A 23,665-nucleotide genomic window follows, 5' to 3' on the forward strand; every position below is an offset into this window, starting at 1 on the left:
TGCTCTATTTTAAGCATTAAAAAATTAATTCTGAGACGGGGTCCATAGGCTTGACCAAAGAAGTAAAGGGGTCCACCACACACAAAAATATTAAAACCATGAACCACAACCAAATGTTTCCATCCTGATCTTATCATCTATTCTCCATGTTCTCACTTAACAGTACCATCAGTTCTTGAGATTTTGACTCTCTTCTACCCATTTCCTTTTCAAAGGGCCTATTGTTTGACATTTCTGGAAGTCCAGTTTCATAATCAAACTATATTCCCAATCTTTTCCTAGAACATTCCCATGCCTCCTTAGCTCTCATTAAAACTCCATCTGCTTTGTGCTCAAGTCTTGCTCCATTGTCTCAACTTACTTACTGTTATCATATACTTCTGGTCATAGTGTGGTTTTAATTATTTAAGTGAAGTAGAGAGCATTTCATGTGGTTTTGATAGGCATACTTTTTTTGATAAGTCTAATTTTATTTTAATTGTAGCATTTGACACTCTCCCTTGCTCAAGCTACCCTTTCTCTCTCATATGTTTCCTATTGTAACAAGTTACCTTGTAGCCAAAAATGACTCAGATTTATTCTTTTATAAGCCTGGAGGTCACAAGTCCAAAATGAGTCTTAACAGGGCTAAAACCGAGGTATTGGCAGGACTGGTTCATTCTGAAAGCTCCAGGGGAGAATCTGTCCCTTGCCTCTCCCAGCCTCTAGAGGTGGCTGTCATTCCTTGGCTCACAGCAGCAAGTCCCCAGTCTTGCCTTCAGTTCCTACCTTCTCCCACTCTGATCTGCTGCCTCCCTCCATAAGGCCCCCTGTGATTACACTGCTCACCCAGATAATCCAGGATCATCTCCCATCTCAAAATCCTTAATTTAATCACATCTGCAAAACCCCTCTTGCCACGGAACATAACCTAGTCACTGGTCTGGGAATTAGGATGTGGATATCTTCGGGGGGGGGGGGCAGTATTCAGCCTGCCACACACCCCCATTTCTCTCATCCTTGAATGCTTAACCCTCTGCTCCAAATTTATCCCCCATATTTTTTTTATTTCAATAAATAATACCATCATCCATTTTGAACCCTGAGGCTCCCTACTGCTTCCTTTCTTTTCCTCTCCGCTAACTTTAAGGAAGCAACCAAAATCCACTGCATGAATAAGTTTTGTTCATTCTGTCTCCGATTTCTTTTTTTATAATATTTTTTTATTATATTATGTTAGTCACAATACAGTACATCCCTAGTTTTTGATGCAATGTTCCATGATTAATTACTTGCGTATAACACCCAGTGCACCATGCAATACATGCCCTCCTTAATACCCATCACCGGTCTATCCCATTCCCCCACCCCCTCCCCTCTGAAGCCCTCAGTTTGTTTCCCAGAGTCCATAGTCTCTCATGGTTTATTCCCCCTTCCGATTTCTTAATTGTTCACTTAATCTCCAGTCAAGACCACCGTCAAATCTTATCTGCATGATGGCAAAAGCTCCTTGCTGGTCAGCCCCATTCACTGTTGCCTTATTCCAATCCAGTTTCCCGGTAGTATAGACAACTATTTTAAAAATGCAAATCTGATTAAGTCAGCCTGTTTAAAATTTTTTTCAATGGCTTGGTATATCTCAATTCAACATAAAGGAATTGGTTCTTCATATTTCCTGTACACTGCACATATTGCCCAAAATTGTGGCTTTAACACAGAGAGCAGGCATTCCGTTCGCTGGCCTACCCACGCGGATTCTTGCAAAGGGGAAAAGTCATGCAGGGGGCGTTTGAAAGCTGAGCTGGAAGATTCCACCTCCTTTATCCGGAGCCGCCCATCCTCCGGGCAGACATCAAGGAGCCGAAGTATCAAGTTTTGCTCCTGTAGATGGGTCCCTGAGGTGGTCGGTGGGGGCTAGATTCATTGGAAACAATGCAAATTAGGAGTAAACAAGACCTCGCCCATTAAAGGGAAGCTGCGGTCAAAGGCTTCCGTCCCGGCCTCCCCGCCGCGCTCCCCATACTCTGGGTGCAGAGTGCGTTGTCTCTCACCTCTTGGCCTCGCTCCCTGCTCTTTCCTTCGAGGTCCCTCCTGCTTACTCGAGGCGCCTGGGGAGGATGGGAGCGTCTTCTCGGAGGAGCCGGCAAGCTCTCGGGCCGCCGGCGCCGCCTCTCTCCTGCTGGGGAGGAGCCCTCCTGGCGGTTCTGGTGCTGCTCGCGCTGCAGGACGCCTGGGGTGAGACGCGGGGCTGGGCTCTCGGGTCCCCAGGGTGGCGCGACAAGACAGCTGGGCTCCGGGAGCCCCGCTTGTGCCGGGACCCTGGTGGCCTCTGCGTGAGCATGGAGTTGCCTTCTGCCGGGGGCTTGAGCGGTGCCAGCGCCGGGAGCGCGCAGGAGCTCGGCAGGTGCCACTGGAAATCAGGGGCTTTCGTGCGTTAACAAAGACCGGCAGAGCGGAGGGTAGTGCTGATCCCGGCGAAGGAGAGTGGTGGGAAATGCGACTCACTCGGGTTCTAATCTTAGTGAGTTCTTAAGAGTGAGGAAAGTTACTACACCTGTCCGAGTCCGTCTCCTCTTCTGTGCGGTGGAAACACGGATCTACATCGGGGTGGTGTTCCTTGAATGGCATAAAGCGCGCCAGGGTCTAACACAGAGCCTGTCACTTAATCGAGTTCTATCCCCCAGCCATTACTGCTGCCCTTCGTTCACCAGGGTGTTTGGACAAGCAGTCCTGTGGGTGCAATTCGCACCTTAAACTGCCCTGCAGCCGACTGCATTCACCGCACTCACACCCCAAACCACCAGGACACTCGCTGAGAGCCCTCATTAACACAAATCGCATGGTGGCACTTGGGGTTAGAAGGGCGAGGGAAGCTCCGGGAGCCCTCGCTGCAAAGCGTTGCAGATAGAGGGGAAATGTAGAAGTGTTTACACAGTGTGGCGTTTTAGTCATGTGGTTAGTACAAAATAAAGCCTGTATAACTATTTGGAAATTTTGTGGTGGCATCTTCCCTTCCTTCCTTCCTTTTAAATAGGTAAACATCTTCGTTTAGAATCCTTCTCTTATTTTTGGCCTTCTAAGAAGTCTTCTTAGTTGCTTGGTCTCATTGGCAACATCGTAGTTGAAATGGCTTAGTCTGGTTTTTGTCCAGCCTCTGCTTGACAACTGATTTTGTTCTCTGCTCTTACTAGACATTACGCATTCACTATTTGATTGTGCCTTCTCTTCTAAGAGAGGAAGAAACAAGGCAAAACCAAGTTTCCACAAAAGTTGTTATTAGGGGCGCCTGGGTGGCTTTGTCGGTTAACCGTCTGCCTTCAGCTCAGGTCATGATCCCAGAGTCCTGGGATCAAATCCTGCATCCAGTTTCTTGCTCAGCGGGGAGCCTGCTTCTCCCTCTGCCTGCCACTTTCCCTGCTTGCTCAGTCTCTCTCTCTATCGTTTTCTCTCTCTGACAAGTAAATAAATAAAATCTTTTTAAAAAGTTGTTATTAATATTTTCTCTCCTTAGACATAGTAAAGTAACCTGTCAGGTGAAGAAACGTGATAAAACTTGAAGTTTTATTTTCAGAAGAGAGACATGCAGAGTAAATGAAGCAATCTGTTGTCAAAGTTTAGAAATGTTTGTGGACCTTTTGAGTATCTGGTCCTTTTCTTGTTGGGATGTTAATTGATATATATATATATATATATGATTACCTTAGTAATATAAGGTTATCATAATAACTTAAAAATGTGAAACAGCTAAACCGTCTAGTAATTGACTTGCCAATGGAATGTAGACGCAGAAAGTGCTGACAGAATGCTGACCGTGTGCACAGCGCTTTGGACTTGATGAGAAAGCTGTGTCTTCAGGGTGCATGCATGTAGAAGTTGGGTGGTGGGGTTTTGTGAAATCTCCTGAATTGGGAGGCCAGGGTTCCGGTTTTTTTTCAGCCTCTGCTACTTGGTAGCTATGGGCCTGGGGCCCAGCGAGTCAATAACTTCCTTGAGTTTCAGGATCCGTGTATATAAAATGAACGTAATTGACATCCAGCAATCTGAGAGGATTACTGTGAAAAGCAAATGAGGTAGTGTATGTGACAGTGTTTCGAAACCTGAAAATCCCCATGCAGATCTGTGAAACCATGAGTAGGAGGTTCCCTCAAGAGAGTCTCAGGGCCACTGCATGACTGAAAGGGGACCATCTCAGCTTCAGTGATCAGAGAAGGCTGAGTGGGAAGGAGCATGGATTTAGCAACACTTAAGGAGTGAATCCAGAAATGACTGGGCAGGCAGATTCACAGGGATAGTTACTTTACATACAAATTGGCCTATTAAGCTTTCCTAGGACGGTGTAGAACATAGGGCAGCCTCTGGCGCCCTCACCTGGTCCTTGGGTGAGATCGCACTCTGTTGGCCTACTGTATGAAGATGCGAGGTAGAAAGGAGGGAAAGGCCAGTGGCTTTCTGTGATTTGCCACCTATTTCGGTTCACATATGCTCAGATGAGCAGATTTATGGTTTATTTACCTAGTTTTATCTAATATAACTTTTATGATTGGGCAAGTAACTTCAAAAATTTCTGCATAGAAACAGAATGAAGATAATTCTGATAAGGCCAACTTAAGCAAACAAGAGAGCAGCATAGCTGACAATACCTTCCACACACACAGGCACACACGAATCCAGGCTCTTTGTCAGAGACATGAAGAAGAAACATTGTCAGTCTAATCACAAGTGACCGAAAGTTGACAAAAACAAAAAATTCAGGAAGTATCAAGACTAGGTGAAATGATAGCTTTACATCCGCCGTTGTGAACAGAGAAACTCATTAGGACTATTTTGTCCTTGTAGATGTTAATTAATAATTATATAAAATCATCAGGATTAGCAAAGCATTAAAAATGTTTATTTAATCTGTATCATATTTTTAAAATTTCTATTTATATATATTACATGTTTATAAATACAAAATTATTAAATACAGATATTTAAATGTATTTAATATTTTACTATGCATAATACATTATATGTAATATAATATAGTTATATTTCTGTTACATAACAATGTTATACGTATACATTATGTTATATTTATTAGATAACATGACATATTACAAATTTTGGTTATATAATTAACATATAATTATATTATATATTATATAATAGCTTTATTAAGCTATATAATATGAGTATAATTTAATACATAGTATTAAGTTGGTATAGTTTATGTGGTTTATAATTTATAATATACATTAATCTGTAAAATATAATATAATATGTACTGTCATATAATAAATTAATGTTATATATAAGATACCAAATTATATATTACAGTACATAATATTATAGATTAAGTTAGATTATATCATATACCAATATAATATATTGTATACTAATATAATAACTATATAAAGATTTTTAGACATTAAATATCATTATATAAAAGTTTTGAAACCGCATGCTCTTTTTTCAACTGATAGAGGTGTTTGAATAAAACTGGTGGGGATGTGATGGAAACATTTTCTATCTTGATTGTGGTAATGGTTTCATGGTGCACACGTATGTCAAGTTCATCCAATTGTATACTTGAAGTATTTTTCAACTATTGTATCTAATAGATCATAAAGCTATGCAGAGGTGTTTCTTTATATAAACTATGGTAGGTCTTGAGTTTATGGAGTTCACATTAATATATTTCTTATAATTTGAGGAATTGGGAAAGAAGGAGGAATAGGAAACCAGATCTTTTCATAAAGAGTAGAACACTACATCAAAAACTAAGGCTATACTGTATGGTGACTAACATAACATAATAAAAAATTATTTAAAATTAAAAAAAAAGAGTAGGACATGCAGACTGGAGAGCAGAGGGTACTCTGGGTTGACAGTTTATGTTTGACCAAGGACATGGAAGTAATAATAAGTAAATTGTGGTTCTATCACAGAACAAACCCATCTGCCTTGAATGGAGAGTTTGAATCGGGAGTATTTCCAAGTGGACTGTGTCACCCAAGACAAAAACCACAATGTGATGACGATATACACCCACCAGAATAGCTAAAATGTTAAAAATTGACCATACCAAGGGTCAGCAACAAGGTGAAGTACCTGGAGTCACTGCCCCTTGGTAAAATGATACAACCACTTTGGAAAGCAGTTTGGCAGTTTCTTAAAAAGCTACACACACAAATGTGCCATATGACTAGGCATTTTACTCCCAGGTATTGACTCAAGAGAAATGAAGGCATCTGACCACACAGAGACTTGGGCAAGGATTTTCACAGTGGCTTTATTTGTACTAGCCAACAACTGGAGACAATCCAAATCCAAAGGACATTCAACAGTCAAGTAGGCAAACTCGATCAAGGGGTATTTGTACTACTGGATATCACCCAGCAAAAACAGAAATAGTTTTTATATATGCAACAACCTGGATGAATCTCAAAATAATGATCTGTGTAAGAGCCAGACCAAAGAAGGGGAAAAGTACAAACAAAGTGAGCTGGTTTATAGGAAATTCTAGAAAGTCAACTCAATCTGCAGTAAAAGGAAGCAGGTCAGAGATCGCCTAGAGAAGGGGGTAGAGAGACAGAGGGTTGATAAAGCGGAATGAGGACACTGGTGGGGATGTGATGGAAACATTTTCTATCTTGATTGTGGTAATGGTTTCATGGTGCACACGTATGTCAAGTTCATCCAATTGTATACTTGAAGTATTTTTGAACTATTGTATTTAATAGATCATAAAGCTATGCAGATGTGTTTCTTTATATAAACTACGGTAGGTCTTGAGTTTATGGAGTTCACATTAATATATTTCTTATAATTTGAGGAATTGGGAAAGGAGGAGGAATAGGAAACCAGATCATGCTTTCTTTTTTATTTTTTTATTGTTATGTTAGTCACCATACAGTACATCCTTGGTTTTTGATGTAGTGTTCCATGATTCATTGTTTGTGTCCAGTGCTCCATGCAATATGTGCCCTCCTTAATACCCATCACCAGCCTATCCCAATCCGCTACCCCCTCCCCTCGGAAGCCCTCAGTTTGTTTCCCAGAGTCCATAGTCTCTTGTGGTTCATTCCCCCTTTTGTTTACCCCCCCCTTCATTCTTCCCTTCCTTCTCCTACCAATCTCCCTGCTATTTCTTATGTTCCATAAATGAGTGAAACCATACGATAATTGTCTTTCTGTGCTTGACTTATTTCACTTAGCATAATCTCCTCCAGTCCTGTCCATGTTGCTGCAAATGTTGGGTAATCGTTCTCTCTGATGGCTGAGTAATATTCCATTGTATTTATGGGCCACATCTTCTTTATCCATTCATCTGTTGAAGGGCATCTTGGCTCCTTCCACGATTTAGCTATTGTGGCCAATGCTGCTATGAACATTGGGGTGTATATGGCCCTTCTCTTCACTACGTCTGTATCTTTGGGGTAAATACCCAGTAGTGCAATGGCTGGATCCTAGGGTAGCTCTATTTTTAACTTTTTAAAGGACCTCCACACTGTTTTCCAAAGTGGCTGTACCAACTTGTATTCCCACCAACGGTGTAAGAGAGTTCCCCTTTCTCCACATCCTCTCCAACATTTATTGTTTCTTGCCTTGTCAATTTTTGCCATTCTAACTGGCATAAGGTGGTATCTCAATGTGGTTTTGATTTGTATTTCCCTGATGGCTAATGATTTTCAACATTTTTTCATGTGTCTCTGGGCCATTTGTATGTCTTCATTGGAAAAGTGTCTGTTCATATCTTCTGGCATTTTTTATTTGATTATTTGTTTCTCGTGTATTGAGTTTGAGAAGTTTTTTATAGATCTTGGATACCAGTCTTTTATCTCTAGTGTCATTTGCAAATATCTTCTCCCATTCCGTGGGCTGCCACTTATTTCACAAATCAATCAGTGTGATAGATCACATCAACAAGAAAAGAGTCCAGAACCATATGATCCTCTCAATTGATGCAGAAAAAGCATTTGACAAAATACAGCATCCTTTTCTGATTAAAATACTTCAGAATGTAGGGATAGAGGGTACATTCTTCAATTTCATAAAAACCATCTATGAAAAGCCTACAGTAAATATCATTCTCAATGGAGAAAAGCTGAAAGCCTTTCCCTTAAGATCAGGAACACGACAAGGATGCCCACTCTCGCTATTATTATCCAACATATGACTAGAAGTCCTTGCAACAGCAATCAGATAACAAAAAGGGATAAAATGTATTTAAATGGGCAAAGAAGAAGTCAAACTGTCTCTCTCCACAGATGACATGATACTCTATATGGAAAACCTCAAAAGAGTCCATCCCCAAATTACTAGAACTTATAGAACAATTCAGTAATGTGGTGGGATACAAAATCAATGCTCAGAAATTAGTTGCATGTCTATACATGAACAATAAGACTGAAGAAAGAGAAATTAGGGAATCGATTCTATTTACAGTAGCACCAAAAATCATACGATATCTCTGAATTCACTTAACCAGAGACGTAAAGGATCTATATTCTAGAAACTACAGATCACTCTTGAAAGACACTGAAGAAGACACAAAAAGATGGAAAAACATTCCATGCTCATGCATCAGAAGAATAAACATAGTTAAAATGTCTATGCTACTCAGAGCAATCTACATTTTCAATGCCATCCCGATCTAAATACCAATGACATTTTTCAAAGAGCTGGAGCAAACAGCCCTTAAATTTATGTGGAACCAGAAAAGGCCCCGAATCACCAAGGAAATGCTGAAAAGGAAAAACAAAGCCGGGGGCATCACAATGCTGGATTTCAAGCTGTTCTACAAAGCTGTGATCACCAAAACATCATGGTACTGGCACAAAAACAGACACATAGACCAATGGAACAAAATAGAGAATCCAGAAATGGACCCTCGGCTCTATGGGCAACTAATCTTTGACAAAGCAGGAAAAAACATCCAGTGGAAAAAAGACAGTCTTTTCAATAAATGGTGCTGGGAAAATTGGACAGCTATATGCAAAAGAATGAAACTTGACCACTCTCTCACACCATACACAAAGATAAACTCCAACTGGATGAAAGACCTCGATGTGAGACAGGAATCCATCAAAATCATAGAGGAAAACATAGGCTGTAACCTCTTTGACATCGGCCACAGCAATTTCTTTCATGACACATCTCCAAAAGCAAGAGAAACAAAAGAAAAAATGAACTTGTGGGACTTCATCAAGAAAAAAGCTTCTGCACAGCAAAAGAAACAGTCAAAAAAAAAACCCTAAGAGGCAGATCAAGCTTTCTGTAGTGAAAGCTCCCATGTTCCTTTCTATTCTGGCTAGTATCCCAATGTACAATTTTTACTTCTCCCTCACAGTTAGTAAGGAGAAGACACTAGGTTCAAGTCCGGTCTCTGTGAGTCCAGTTTCTAACACTATACATTGTTACCTCTTGTATTAGTTTCTTATTGCCGCTCTAACAAATTACCACAAACTTTATGGCTTACAACAACAGAAATTTATTCTCTTATGGTTCTGGAGCTCAAATTCTCAAGTGGGTCTATAGGACTGTGTTTCTTCTGGAGGCTCCAAGGAGATTAGGTTTCCTGGCTCTTTTCTTTTCCAGAGGCTGCCCGCATACTTTGGCTCATGGCCACCTTTCTCTACCTTCAAAGCCAACACCAGCAGCATCTTTAAATGTCCTTCTTCTGTCTTTGATCCTTTGCCTCCCTCTTTTAAGGACCTTTGTGATTGCACTTATGGCCACCCAGCTAATCCAGGATAATCTTCCCATCATGAGATTCTTAATGTAATCACATCTGCAAAGCCCTGGTGCCATATTAGGTCACATTCACAGGCTCTAAGGATGAGGGCATGGATGTCTTTGGGAGCTCGTTGTTTAGGCAACCACACATTTCTCCAGATTTTCAAAATCCTAGCTGAGCCTGCTGAGGGAATCTATTACCATTAGGGTCCAGCTTAGTAGCAAATGGCTGTAGCCCAGCAAACAGCTGGCGGTGTGTACGTTGAATATGACTAATGGGAATGTAAAATATATGTAGAATTTAAAAACATAATCGTGATAGAACAGAAGACAGGAAGGAGGTAAATGGAGTTAGCATTATCTATAGTTCTTTCATTTCAGGGAAATGATAATTGTCCAAGGCACGTTAACATGGTAAGGATGCATGTTATCTTTAACGGAGCTGTAAAAGAATGTGTAATAAATAATCTAATGAGAAGAAATAACAATAGGGACTCCTGGGTGGCTCAGTCAGTTGAGCATCTGACTCTTGATTTTGGGTCAGGTCATGATCTCAGGTCACGCTCAGCAGGGAGTCTGCTTGAGATTCTCTCTCTCCCTCTCCCACTGCCCCTCCCCCTGATCACTCTTTCTCTCTCTCTCTCTTTAAATTAATAAAATCTTCTTTAAAAAAGGAAATAAGAGTAAATTAATAAATACAATTCAGAATCAAAATGAGGCAAAATACAAGAGAATAGAGAACATAGGAAATGGACAAAAATCAAATAGTAAGATGATAGATCTAACCTAAATACATCAACAGATCTATTAAATACAAATAGACAAACCCACTTTACAGACAAAGATTAGCAGAGTGCTGCATTTCCCAAAATGTGGGCTGATGTGCCCTGGGAGCCTCCAGGACCGCACAGGAGACCTATGCACTATTTTTAATTTTGGGGGGAAACAGCGGAACTTGGTATCTCTCAGATACTGTGCAACTCTAGCTACCTGTAGCTCCTGGATATGTTAGATGGAAGAGAGTTCGTTTCTTTTTTCCCCCCGCACATTCCTCCTGATGACAACAAATCTCGGCAAAACTGGGTTTTTAACAGTGGCTGTGATTAAGTATCAAATGAACGTTATTGTAGAAGAAGAAATGAGGTAGTGGTTTACAGTTGAATTCTAAGGTTTGAGAAGTTGAGCAGTGCTCAACATAGTTATTAAGAATTGTGGACAGGGTCGCCTGGGTGGCTCAGTTGGTTAAGTGGCTGACTTTGGCTCAGGTCATGATTTCGAGGTCTTGGAATCAAGCCCCGCATTGGGCTCTGCACTCAGTGGGGAGTCGGCTTGAGATTCTTTCTCTCTCTCTGCCCGTCCTCCCTCTCATGTGCACTCTTTCTCTCTCTCTCTCTCTCTCTCAAAATAAATAAATAAAGCTGAAAAATGAAATAAGAAGCTCATTTCTAAGATCACTGCTGAGAGAAGCAATCATTTTAACATTATTAAGGTGCTCTTTTCTTTGATCACATCTATGAAGCATATTGGGAAAGAGGAAGTAGAGTAGAAGTTTCTCCGTTCACTGGGATGTCACTGTGGTCTTGGCCTCCAGGTAAATGCAAAGCCCCGGAACAGCTTCCCTTTGCCAAGCCTGCAAATCCGACTGACGAGTATGAGTTTCCCATTGGGACATCTTTGAAGTATGAGTGCCGCCCTGGTTACCAGAAGAGAGTGTTCTCTATCACCTGCCTACCGAACTCAGTCTGGTCAAGCGCTGAAAACATCTGTAAACGTAAGTACCTCTGGACTGAGAACTCCTCTGTGTCAATCAAACATCCATAAGAGCTGATTCAATTCTTCAGATTTTGGAACTAAGACACATGACTCGTTAAAGTTGCCTCAAGTAGAGCACATGGGAGAGTTTCTCTGTCTGTCACATCTGCCTACCCCTCACTTGCTGGCATCTTCATCGCAAGTTCATTTCATGAGAAATGACCATCACAAGGCACGATGCAGGGAAAATCTCCATTCAGTAGGGGTTTCCCATTGTCACCACTGGAACTAGGTCAGGAATGACTCAGAAAAAGAAAGAAAAGCATAGGTGGGGGGAGAATTCCAGACATTGAGATCTTTGATTTACACTGGCTGAGTGACAAAGTAACCACCTTGGTAATAACTGAAGTTTACATTTTTCTGGGAGGCACAATGCAGGCATGAGATCAATCAGGAGGGAAGGTCTTTTGTGAACTTGGAGCTTAGTAGGTGGCTGACCCTGAGGCTGTCTTGTAAGTTTCTTCCAGGTGGCAAAATCTGTAGAGCGACAAATGATTTTCAGTAAGTTCCAGCCAGGTTGAGACCTTATGTCCTTACTGAGAGGACATCGGAGAGTTCTATACCCAATCCCCAAATTCTGCTTCTGTCCCCTAGGTAAGTCATGTGGCACTCCTGCAGAACCCTTAAATGGCAAAATGATCGTAAACGGAGACACCCAGTTTGGATCCACTGTTCATTACGCCTGTAATGAAGGGTGAGTTGGCCACAGCATCATTGGGGATGACAGTTCCAGAACTGTAGCACCAATCTCTAAACAAGAGTCTTAGAAAGTCTACCTGTCCATTTAAAACACAGCAGTATCATTTGTAAGCCGAGGTGGTGGCTTGAATCCAGGTATTTAATTACATTTGAAATGACTAAACAAAGATTTGAAAAATAGGGACAACCTGTATCCATGCTAGAAACTTAGGGGTGGGCAGGAAAGATGCCTATTGCACACCAGATTAGTGCACCTAAAACCCAGAGAAGCAGTCATGAAATGGGAAGGAACTGGTCTCTAAAGAAGCCAATGGAACAAACATGAGTGGATCCGTGCATATATTCTTCCCCCAAAGCAACAAGAGCTGGAGATGGTGGACTCAGAAGTGGGGAAGAATGAATTGTTTAGGATGATGGAGCCAATGTGATGGACAGGCAAATCTTGATTGTTATAGCCCCTCTCCAGAAATGTACCCAGTACAGAAATTTGCTGTGGGCATATTCTTGGTTTAAAGAAAGAACTAGGGAGACTCCTTTACCTTATACCTTAACTTCTGCGTTGTTTTCATTATTTCTAGCTTACTTAAAAGCCATATAAAATAAGTGATCATTAAAATGGGTGATAACAATACAGTGAACTTCAGTGTATACTCTATCCACTGTAAGAAACATTGCTAGTACCTTAGAAACCTCCTAGGTGCCTTTCCCAATTCCCATTCCTCCACCTCCGGAATCTCTCTGGAAATCACCATCCTGAATTCTGTGTCACTCACTCCCTTGCATTTGTTTTCCGTTTTCTCCCATACATAGGCCTGCTCAGTTTAGATTTAGCTTTACATATTTTGAGCTGTATATAAATGACATGATGTTAAATGCACTTCTCTGCAACTTGCTTTTCTACTGAATATTTTGATTCTGACAATTATACATGTGGTTCTGTAATTCATTTCCTTGAATGGATATGCCACAATTTATTTCTTCTTGGTTCTTATATTTGGATTATTTCTCATTTGTTTTTTTATTTTGTTTTGTTTTGCCTATCATAAGCATTCCCACAATAAGTATACATGTCTCCTAGCGCCTGTGTGAAAAAGTTGTCTAGGATAGTGGTTGTCATACTTATTTTGTTATGATCCACAACTAAGAAATAAATTCTCAGAATTAAATTCTGAGGTTAATCACTACCTTTATCTCCCTCCATGCAATACATGGATGTCGGAAAATTGTAACAAATTTGAATTTGCAAATATATCCAATAGTACATTGAATTGATGTAATCACATTTATTTACGAATTTGTGTAATAAATACAGGAAGCTAGAAGTTAAGGAAAAAATTTAAAGGGCTAGCATTTTAGTCAAATGACTCCATCTTGACCGAAAAAATGGAGAACACAAATTCTTATAAATCGGAATGGATGTAACCCAGTAGGATAAAGTTTTTAAGTATCATTTCCAACTGAACAAACAAATATAGAAAAATTAGTCCATGTAGGAGAAGGACAACTGCTGTCATTGTTATGTGTATATCTCTTTATACAAAAGGCTGTAAAATTGACACTAAGTCCTTGTCATCCAAAGTATGGCTCACAGACCAGCAAGGTCAGCATTGCCTGGGTGCTTAGTAGAAATGCAGAATCTTCACACCTACTGAATCTGAATTACGTTTTGACATGATACCCAGGTGATTTCGATGCACATAAAACTTTTAGGAAGGCCTGCCTTAAACTTTATGCTAATTTCTGTAAGATAGAGTTTCGGTGATTTTGTTTTTCAGTATTGGGGGTTTCTGTATCTCTCACTTTTTAATACAATGTATATGTACTAACTTTTGTAATCAGAGTTAAAGAACAATTACTAGGACTTCCAGTTCCAGGACAAGATGGGCAGACTCACCTTTCCCTGAGTCTCTCTCTACATGTAACTAAGTACCCTGGAAACTGCTCAACATGCAAGCATAAAAGGACTTGGAAAGGTGGAAAGAAGAGGGACTGGGGAACCACAGATCTTAAAGACTGACACCATAGTGAGGACCCTGAGTTTTCTTTTTATCTCTCAGACTGGGTGCTGGAAAGGAATACCACCCTGAATAGTCAACAGGCAGCGGAGAGAGAGGGAGAGTGAAGTCTGTTCTCTGGTCAAAGGAACAGGAAAAGGGAAGCTCAGTGAGGTTGTTGTGGGAAGACACATTGATGGATATAGTGGCCCAATCTGCCCACAAGAACAGCATAAGCAGAAATCAGGGATGGGGGTGGGGAGTCTATCACTCTCAAGTCCCACAGCAGGTCCCAGTCCACCAACAGTTGTATCAATGGGAAGACCTGGGCTTTAGTCCCAATGAGAATTTTGCCTCATGCCCCACACCAGCCAGCAGCACTGGGCCCTATTCTGAGACCAAGACTTCAAGCCGGCAGTAAGAGGACCCCTCCACTCATGCGACAGATGCGAGAAGGCCCAGCGTCCCAGCCCTCCACACAGCAGCAGAAGACAATCCAGGCCCAGCATCTCTTGACCCCACACCCATGGCAGGGAGCCAACAACCCAGCAGCAGAACGGAAACCATGTTCGTGGTTTCTGGATCCTCCATCCACTAGGAGAAAGCCTCCCAGGCCCGTGTCTCCTGATTCTCCACTCAGCAGCAAAATGCGGCCCAGATAGAAGCTTCCCTCCCCTGGTGGCAACAACACAAATGAAGGGGGACCTTCACCCTCCCCAGATAGCCAGAGAAGGCCAGAGAGCTTACTCTCCATCTAAGGTCCCAACATCTCCCATTCCTCCCCTACTGACAGCAGGCAGTTCAGAGAAGACCTCCAGTGTCCACAGGCAGCATCAGCAGGGACCCATGAGGAATGTAAGTGCAGCCGTGAGAAGGAAGCAGCAGAATAGCACTGCAAGACTGGAAAATTAAAGTCATTGGCACCAAAGCCCATGAAAGACGGCCAGAATCTACACAATGCCTTAAAGAGGTGGAGACACGCTAAAATAGATTCAGATAAGATCAAGCGTCTCTTAACATCATATCCAAAATGTTCAGGGTACAATAGAAAATCACGTGTCACTTCAAGAACCAGGAAAATCACATCTTCACTGAGAAAAGATAATCCACTGATGCCAGGACCAAGAGGAAGTAGACGCTGGAGCTCTCTAACGAAGATTTTAAGGCAGCCATCATAAAATCGCTTCAATAAGTAATTACAAATCCCCTCGAAAAAAAAATTCTTAGGGGCAACGAGAGAGAAAGGACATGCTGGTTATAGGGGAACACAATTTGAACGGCGGTGGATTTATTTTCTGAAAATATGGAGACCAGAAGGAAGGGGCCCACCTAGTTCAAGAACTGAAAGAAAAGAACTTACTAACTGTGAATTCTGTCTCTGTAGAAATAGTAACTGCATACTTGGAAGAAATCCCAGTTGGTCATTGTATATGATCCTTTTTATATACTTCTGGACTTGATTTGCTATACTTTATTGACGATGTTTTTAGCATCTCTAATATATTAGCAAATCGAACCCAACAATGCATGAAAAGAATTGCATCCAATGACCACAGTGGAAATTACTCCAGGTAAGCAAGATGGATTCAACATTCAAAAATCAATCAACACGATCAACTCTATAAACAGACTAAAGAAGAAAATGTATGTGTTCCTATCAGTTGACTCAGAAAATGCAATTGGCAAAATCCAATACCAATTCATGATACAAACTCAAGCAAGTTAGGGATGGAATTGAAGAAGTCTGAAACCAAAGTGACAGCAGGTTGGCTCTTACTGGGAGCTCTGAGGAAGAATCCATTTCATGCTTTCCTCCTAGCTTCCGGTGGTTGCCAGCTGTCCTCTGCATCACTTGGCTACAAACACATCACTCGTATCTCTGCCTCTGTTCTCACGTGGCTTTGCCTCTCTATAGGTTAACACTGTCTTCCCTCTGTCTGTCTCCTTGTCCAAATGTCCTTCTTCTTCTGAAGACAACAGTCTTTGCATTAGGGCCCACACTAATCCAGTATGACCTCATATTAGCTGTTATATCTGCCAAGACCTTACTGCCAATAGAAGGGGGATTCTGGGGTTTCAGTGGAGGTACACTATGGAACCCCATATGGACATGATCAGACATTTCAGTGAAGAGAATATATCCATGGAAAGTAAATACATGAAAAGGTATTCAGCTTCATTAGCCATTAGGACAATGCAAATTAATACAACAATGGAACAACACTGCACACATATCTGAATGGTTAGAATACACCCTAGTGAAAACACCCAATGCTAGCATGGAGGTAGAGGGACTGGAGCACTCATTCACTGCTGATAGGAGTATAAAATCATAAACCCACTCCGGAAAACAGAAATGAGCTATCAGGCCATGGAAAGACATGGAGGAAACTTAAATGCATTTTACTAAGTGGAAGAATCCAATCTGAAAAGGCTAAATACTGTACGATTCCAGGAAAGTGGCATTCTGGAAAAGAAAATATGGCGTAAAAAGACTGATAGTTACCAGAGGTTGGGAGGGGGAAAAGAGGAATTGGCAGAGCTCAGAAGATGTTTGGGGCAGTGAAAGTTCTCTGTGTGATACTGTAAGGGTAGATACATGTCATTATATATTTGTCCAAACCCATAGAATGTACACCACCAAGAGTGAACCCTAATGTAAAGTATGGACCACAGGTGATAATGATGTGTCAATGTAGGTTCATCAATTGCAACCAACTCTACCACTCTGGTGGGGGATGTCGATAATGTGGGAAGGTATGCATGTGTAGGGAAAGGGAGTATATGGTAACTATTACTGGTCAATATTACCGTGAACCTAAAACCCCTCTTAAAAATAGTCTGTATAAACAATTGAATAGATGTAAGTACCCTCACACACACACACACACACACAAGTTAGTATAAACAAACCTGAGGACGTTTGAATAAAATTGGTGGATTATACCTATGTCAATATCCTGGTTTTAATATTCTACTATAGTTTTGCAAGACATTCTCAATGAGGGGAATTTAAATTTCCCAAGTTTTATGGCTCACGTTGAACAGTTTGTGGCATGCTAACTGAGAATGTCTGCCTTTAACATTTTCTTTTCTCTCTTTTTTTTAATTTTATCGTAATTTTTTATTATGTTATGTTAGTCACCATACAGTATATCCTTAGTTGTTGACGTAATGTTCCAATATTCGTTATTTGTGTATAACATCCAGTGCACCATGCAATATGTGCCCTCCTTAATACCCATCACCAGCCTATCCCAATACCCCATCCCCTCCCATCTGAAGCCCTCAGTTTGTTTCCCAGAGTCCACAGTCTCTCATGGTTCATTCCCCCTTCTGTTTGCTCCCCCTTTCTTCTTCCCTTTCTTCTCCTACCGATCTCCCTATTTCTTATGTTCCATAAGTGAGTGAAACCATATGATAATTGCCTTTCTGTGCTTGACTTATTTCACTTAGCATTATCTCCTCCAGTCCCGTCCCTGTTGCTGCAAATGTTGTGTAATCGTTCTTTCTGATGGCTGAGTAATATTCCATTCTATATATGGACCACATCTTCTTAATCCAGTCATCTGTTGAAGGGCATCTCGGCTCCTTCCACAATTTAGCTATTGTGGACAATCCTGCTATGAACATTGGGGTGCATATGGCCCTTCTCTTCACTACGTCTGTATCTTTAGGGTAAATACGCAGTAGTCCAATGGCTGGATCATAGGGTAGCTCAATTTTTAACTTTTTTAAGGGACCTCCACACTGTTTTCCAAAGTTGCTGTACCACCTTTTTTTCCCACCAACAGTGTAAGAGGGATCAATATGAAATCCGTGTTCACCTCTTTTGTTCTGCTCAGATTTCCTTTGGTTCTAGTGTGATGAGTCTTCAACACTTTAGGTTGAAACAAAAATGTAGCTTAAAGTAATAAAGAGGAGAGGGCCCATTTAGCTTAGAAGCCCTGAATAAAAAATTTAAGTCCAAATAAAGATCTACAATTTGGGAAAGGGAGAGTACTATGACAAATGGAAATTGTCCTTCCGATTTCTCCAAGATTGCAATCTCTTGTAAGCAGCAATTTGAGAAGGAGAATGAACAGGGAAAATAACATTCATTCTTCTTTCCCTCTAGATACCGACTTATTGGTAAGACCTCTATTGCATGCGTCATCTCAGACAACACTGTCGCCTGGGATAACGACCCACCGATTTGTGAGAGTGAGTTGAAATGCTCCTTCCGATTACCTTTACCAATAGATTCTAAGTTTCCCCCTAAAGTTATATAAATCTTAATTGAATTCCTTTTGTGCATTCTATCCCTCGATACCTACGGGGTTTCTGGCAACTCTTTCCTTATGTTGTGCCTTTTCTGAATCTGGGATTTAAATGCATAAAAGCCTTCAAGCTTTTGTTTCCCTTCAATTAATTTGGAGTAATGTTGATTGTGCTACCCCCAGTATAACAATCCTTCTGCTTGGCAAATTAGTCAAGATTTTTTAAAGTGATACTCTCCAAGGTTGGTGAAGCTGTGGATGAATCAACACTTTCACTTACTTAGAGTTCCACAAAACCTCTTGAAAGGCACCATGTACCATAAGCCTCAAATTGGGCATATATGTTGACCCACTTCTTACAATTTACACTTGGGAAATAAACACAGATTTTTATAAGGAGTTCATTATACACTTTTCATTGTTTCATTCTTTATAATAGCAAAATGTTAAAGTAACCTAAATGTTTCCAACTATGGTTTGGAAACCTTAGAAGGGAAGAGTCATGTTAAAAAATGACTATAGAGAATTGCTTAAGAAACATAAAATAGAGCCATGCAGAATTAGAAGAAATACATCCAGGGGCACCTGAGTGGCTCAGTCTGTTAAGTGTCTGACTCTTGATCTCAGCTCAGGTCTTGATCTCAAGGTTGTCAGTTTGAGCCCCATGTTGGGCTCCACACTGGGCTTGGAGCCTACTTAAGAAAAAAGAGAGGAGGAGGAGGGGAAGGAGGCAGAGGGGAAGGAGGAGGAGGGGAAAGGAAGAAGAAGAAGAAGAAGAAGAAGGAGAAGAAGGCAAATGAAAATGAGTAGGGGAAAACTGTGCACACTATGGTGTAATAATATGATCTAAGAGCTATCTAAAATGAATGGAATGTGGATTATTTTAAATGCATATGCTCCTGAGGAGTAGGGTAAGTAGGAAAGGCAGAAGGCTTGCTATTACACCCATGGAAATCACAACTTGTAAAAATGTATCTACATATTAATAAAGATTAAAAACTAATAACAAATGTAAAATTGTTCTACTCATTGCGTTTCTCGGACTAAGTATTTTGATTCACCATTATTTAAGTTGCCATATCTTTTCCCAGCTATTCCTTGTGCGCCACCCCCAGCCATTGCCAATGGAAAATTCTTTAGCAGTGGCAGAGAATCGTTTCCATATGGAACCGTGGTGACCTATCGCTGCCATCCTGGACCGAGAGGGAAGAAGCTGTTTGAGCTTGTGGGCAGCTCCTCAATATATTGCACCAGCAAAGACAATCACGTTGGCATATGGAGCGGCCCTCCCCCTCGGTGCATCATACCCGATAAATGCACACCTCCAGACATCGAACATGCAATAAGGGTATCTGAGAACAAAACCTTATTTTCCTTACATGAAATCGTGAGGTTTACCTGTGAGCCCGGCTTTGTCCTGAAAGGACCGTCCAGCGTGCAATGCCAAGCCCAAAACAAATGGGGGCCAGAGCTGCCAAGCTGCTCTAGGGGTGAGTCTGACAGCGGCTATGAAGGCACGGACAAAGGGCATGGGTTGCAAGAGGATCAGGAGATCAGTGTTTGTTCTGGGAGAAGGATGCATGGTGATCCGTGCAAGTTAGTGCTGTGCGATGAAGCATGAAATTAAGAAAGTATGCGTGTGTGTGTGCGTTTGTGTGCTTATGGATACGTGCCTTCCCTTTGAAAGCAGGAGCTTCATCAATCGAAGAAGGAGACATTTGGGACTCTCGTATAGAGCAATCCTCAGGGCAAAATACCAGCTCCAGTATCGCTCAGCTATCCTGACACCTGAGGGGCACCTCCCAGTCAGCTGGGCAATAAGCACTTTAAATGCCTTAACTCACCTATTCGGCACAGCACTCCTTTCCAGTAAGGCTAATAATTCCATATGGACCAGCCAGCACTAGAGAAAGTGCCCCTGGGGTTCTGGTCATGCATCTGACCTTGTGCCCAGAAGAACGCAGTTTGAATAGTCTGCCTCTTACTAGCTGGGAGCACTTTGGCTGCCTCCCTTCTATATTCTTTTTTTTTTAATGTTTTTTTATGATATTATGTGAGTCACCATACAGTACATCCCCGGTTTCCAATGTACAGTTCGATGATTCATTAGTTGCGTATAACACCCAGTGCACCATGCAATACGTGCCCTCCTTACTACCCATCACTGGTCTATCCCATTCCCCCACACCCCTCCCCTCTGAGGCCCTCAGCTTGTTTCTCATAGTACAAAGATACAGTCATAGTGAAGAGAAGGGCCATATGCACCCCAATGTTCATAGCAGCATTGTCCAAAATAGCCAAAGCGTGGAAGGAACCGAGATGCCCTTCAACAGATGACTGGATTAAGAAGTTGTGGTCCATATATACAATGGAATATTACTCAGCTATCAGAAAGAACGAATTCTCAACATTTGCTGCAACATGGACGGCACTGGAGGAGATAATGCTAAGTGAAATAAGTCAAGCAGACAAAGACAATTATCATATGATTTCCCTTCTATATTGTGAACTTCCATAACAGTAAAAGGAGAGGGTAGGAGTATCATTTGATTTCCTTTGTTACACCTGAACCCTTTACTGATGAGTCTGTAATGCCTCGGAAAGGTTAGAATGTAGCAAAAGGCATTTCCGCATAACTGACTGGTACTGCGCCCCTGTTCTTTCCACAGTATGTCAGCCACCTCCAGAAATTCTGCATGGTAAGCACACCGCAGGCAACGAGGCCAACTTTTCCCCTGGGCAGGAAGTGTTCTACCGCTGTGAGCCCGGCTATGATCTCCAAGGGGCTGCTTCTCTGCGCTGTTCGCCCCAGGGAAACTGGAGCCCAGCAGCCCCGAGATGTGCAGGTGCCTACACCTTCATCTGTTTGCAGATCAATCCTTTTGGTCCTCACATGACAGTCTTACTTCTGTTTGTTGTTGTTGTTGTTGTTGTTTTCCTAGTGAAATCATGTGCCGACTTCCTGGAACAACTCCCTAACGGCCGTGTGCTCTTTCCACCTAATTTCCAGCTTGGGGCGAAAGTGTCCTTCGTTTGTGATGAGGGGTGAGTGCGACCTGGCAGAGAGACAGGGACTCAGTACTCGATGCTGCTATCCTGACACCGGGGACAAAGGGGGTCTAGCTAAAGAGCAAGCTGCCTAATGGAAAGAAGTACCAGAAAGGACTAATAGCTGACACAGTGACTGGGAAGTATGGTAGGATCCAGATAGAACCATGAACAGGTGCTTCAGAAGGGAAAATGGTAAATACACTGTTGACCAGCAGAAGTAGAACAACAGATCTTGAATATTTAGGGGAAACATTACATGTATGAATGAAAAGTAGTTTGTAGGCATGAAGGGATAAATATTGCAGAGCGGTGTTAAAAAGAAAGTTGGCATATCAAAGACAGTTATTTATAAGATAAGTAACATGCAAGGATTGTTTTGAGAAAATTTCAAACCAATCAATAGTGGAATTTGGAACAGGAACGAAAGAGTGAATAGGAGTGTTTTTCAATCTAATTATATGTCATCTGATTAGAATTAGGCCAAATTGAAGGAGCATGAACCTGACTGTCATATTTCAAGTAATATCACAAACTGGTTTTTTTTTATTATGTTCAAATGGCCTACATATAATACTTCATTAGTTTTTGGTGTAGTGTTCAACAATTCCTTAGTTGTGTATAACAGCCAGTTTTCATCACCACGCCTGCCCTCCTTAATACCCATCACCCTGTTACCCTATCCCCTCACCACCCTCCCTTCTGTAACCCACAGTTTGGTTCCCGGATTCCATGGTCTCTTATGGTTTGTCTCCCTCTCTGATTTCTTCACATTCAGTTTTCCCTCCCTTCCCCTGTGGGCCTCCACGCTATTCCTTATGTTCCACATATGAGTGAAAGCATATGATAATTGTCTTTCTCTGCTTCACTTATTTCACGTAGCATAATCCCCTCCAGTTCCTTCCACGTCGATGCAAATGGTAAGTATTCATCCTTTCTGATGGCTGAGTAATATTCAATTGTATATATGAACCACGTCTTCTTTATCCATTCATCTGTTGAACGGCATCTTGACTCCTTCCACAGTTTGGCTATTGTGGACAATGCTGCTATGAACACTGGGGTGCATGTGCCCCTTTTTTCACTACATCTGTATCTTTGGGGTAAATACCTAACAGTGCAATTGCTGGGTCATAGGGTAGCTCTATTTTTAACATCCTGAGGAAACTCCATCCTGTTTTCCAGAGTGGCTGTACCAGCCTGCATTCCCACCAACAGTGTGAGAGGGTTCCCCTTTCTCCACATCCTCGACAACACTTGTTGATTCCCATCTTGTTAATTTTGCCATTCTAACTGGTGTAAGGTAGTATTTCATTATGGTTTTGATTTGTATTTCCCTGATGGCTAGCAATGTTGAACATTCATTTTCTGTGTCTGTTAGCCATTTGTATGTCTTCTTTGGAGAAGTGTCTGTTCATGTCTTCTGCCCTTTGGTTGACTGGATTATTTGTTTTTTGGGTGTTGAGTTTGAGAAGTTCTTTATAAATCTTGGATACCAGCCCTTTATCCATAATGTCATTTGCAAATATCTTCTACCATCCCATGGGTTGCCTCTTGGTTTTGTTGATTGTTCCATTGCTGTGCAAAAGCTTTTTATCTTGATGAAGTCCCAAAAGTTCATTTTTCTTATGTTTCCTTTGCCTTTAGAGACATGTCTTGAAAGAAATTGCTGTGGCCGATGTTGAAGAGGTTACTGCCCATGTTCTCCTCTAGGATTTTGATGGATTCCTGTCTCACATTGAGGTCTTTCATACGTTTTGAGTTTATCTTTGTGTATGGTGTAAGGGAATGGTCCAGTTTCATTCTTCTGCATGTGGCTGTCCAATTTTCCCAGCACCATTTATTGAAGAGACTGTCTTTTTTCCATTGGATATTCTTTACTGATTTGTTGAAGATTAGTTGACCATAGAGTTGAGGGTCCATTCCTGGGGCCTCTATTCTGTTCCATTGACCTATGTGTCTGTTTTTATGCCAGTACCATGCTGTCTTGATGATCACAGCTTTGTAATATAGCTTGAAGTCAGGCATTGTGATGCCCCGAGCTTTGGTTTTCTTTTTCAACAATCTCCTGGCAATTCAGGGTCTTTTCTTGTCCATACAAATTTTAGGATTGTTTGTTTCAGTTCTGTGAAGTATGTTGATGGTATTTTGATA

At 41.4% G+C, this 23,665-nt stretch overlaps 1 protein-coding gene across 1 annotated transcript in view; it reads left to right on the forward strand.

Annotated features, from left to right (window-relative positions):
- Positions 1–1,911: 1,911 nt before the first annotated feature.
- CR1 (complement C3b/C4b receptor 1 (Knops blood group)) overlaps positions 1,912–23,665 on the forward strand; it is an 86,518-nt gene continuing 64,764 nt past the window's right edge. The window contains 8 exon segments of the mRNA XM_045787784.2: positions 1,912–1,938; positions 1,941–2,214; positions 11,291–11,470; positions 12,106–12,205; positions 18,322–18,407; positions 19,555–19,953; positions 21,133–21,309; positions 21,406–21,508. Of these exon segments, the coding sequence (XP_045643740.2) occupies positions 1,912–1,938; positions 1,941–2,214; positions 11,291–11,470; positions 12,106–12,205; positions 18,322–18,407; positions 19,555–19,953; positions 21,133–21,309; positions 21,406–21,508 (1,346 nt within the window).

The sequence above is a fragment of the Ursus americanus genome, chromosome 2, assembly GCF_024610735.1.
Source record: "Ursus americanus isolate L20-20 chromosome 2, mUrsAme1.1.p, whole genome shotgun sequence".
Taxonomy (NCBI): domain Eukaryota; kingdom Metazoa; phylum Chordata; class Mammalia; order Carnivora; family Ursidae; genus Ursus; species Ursus americanus.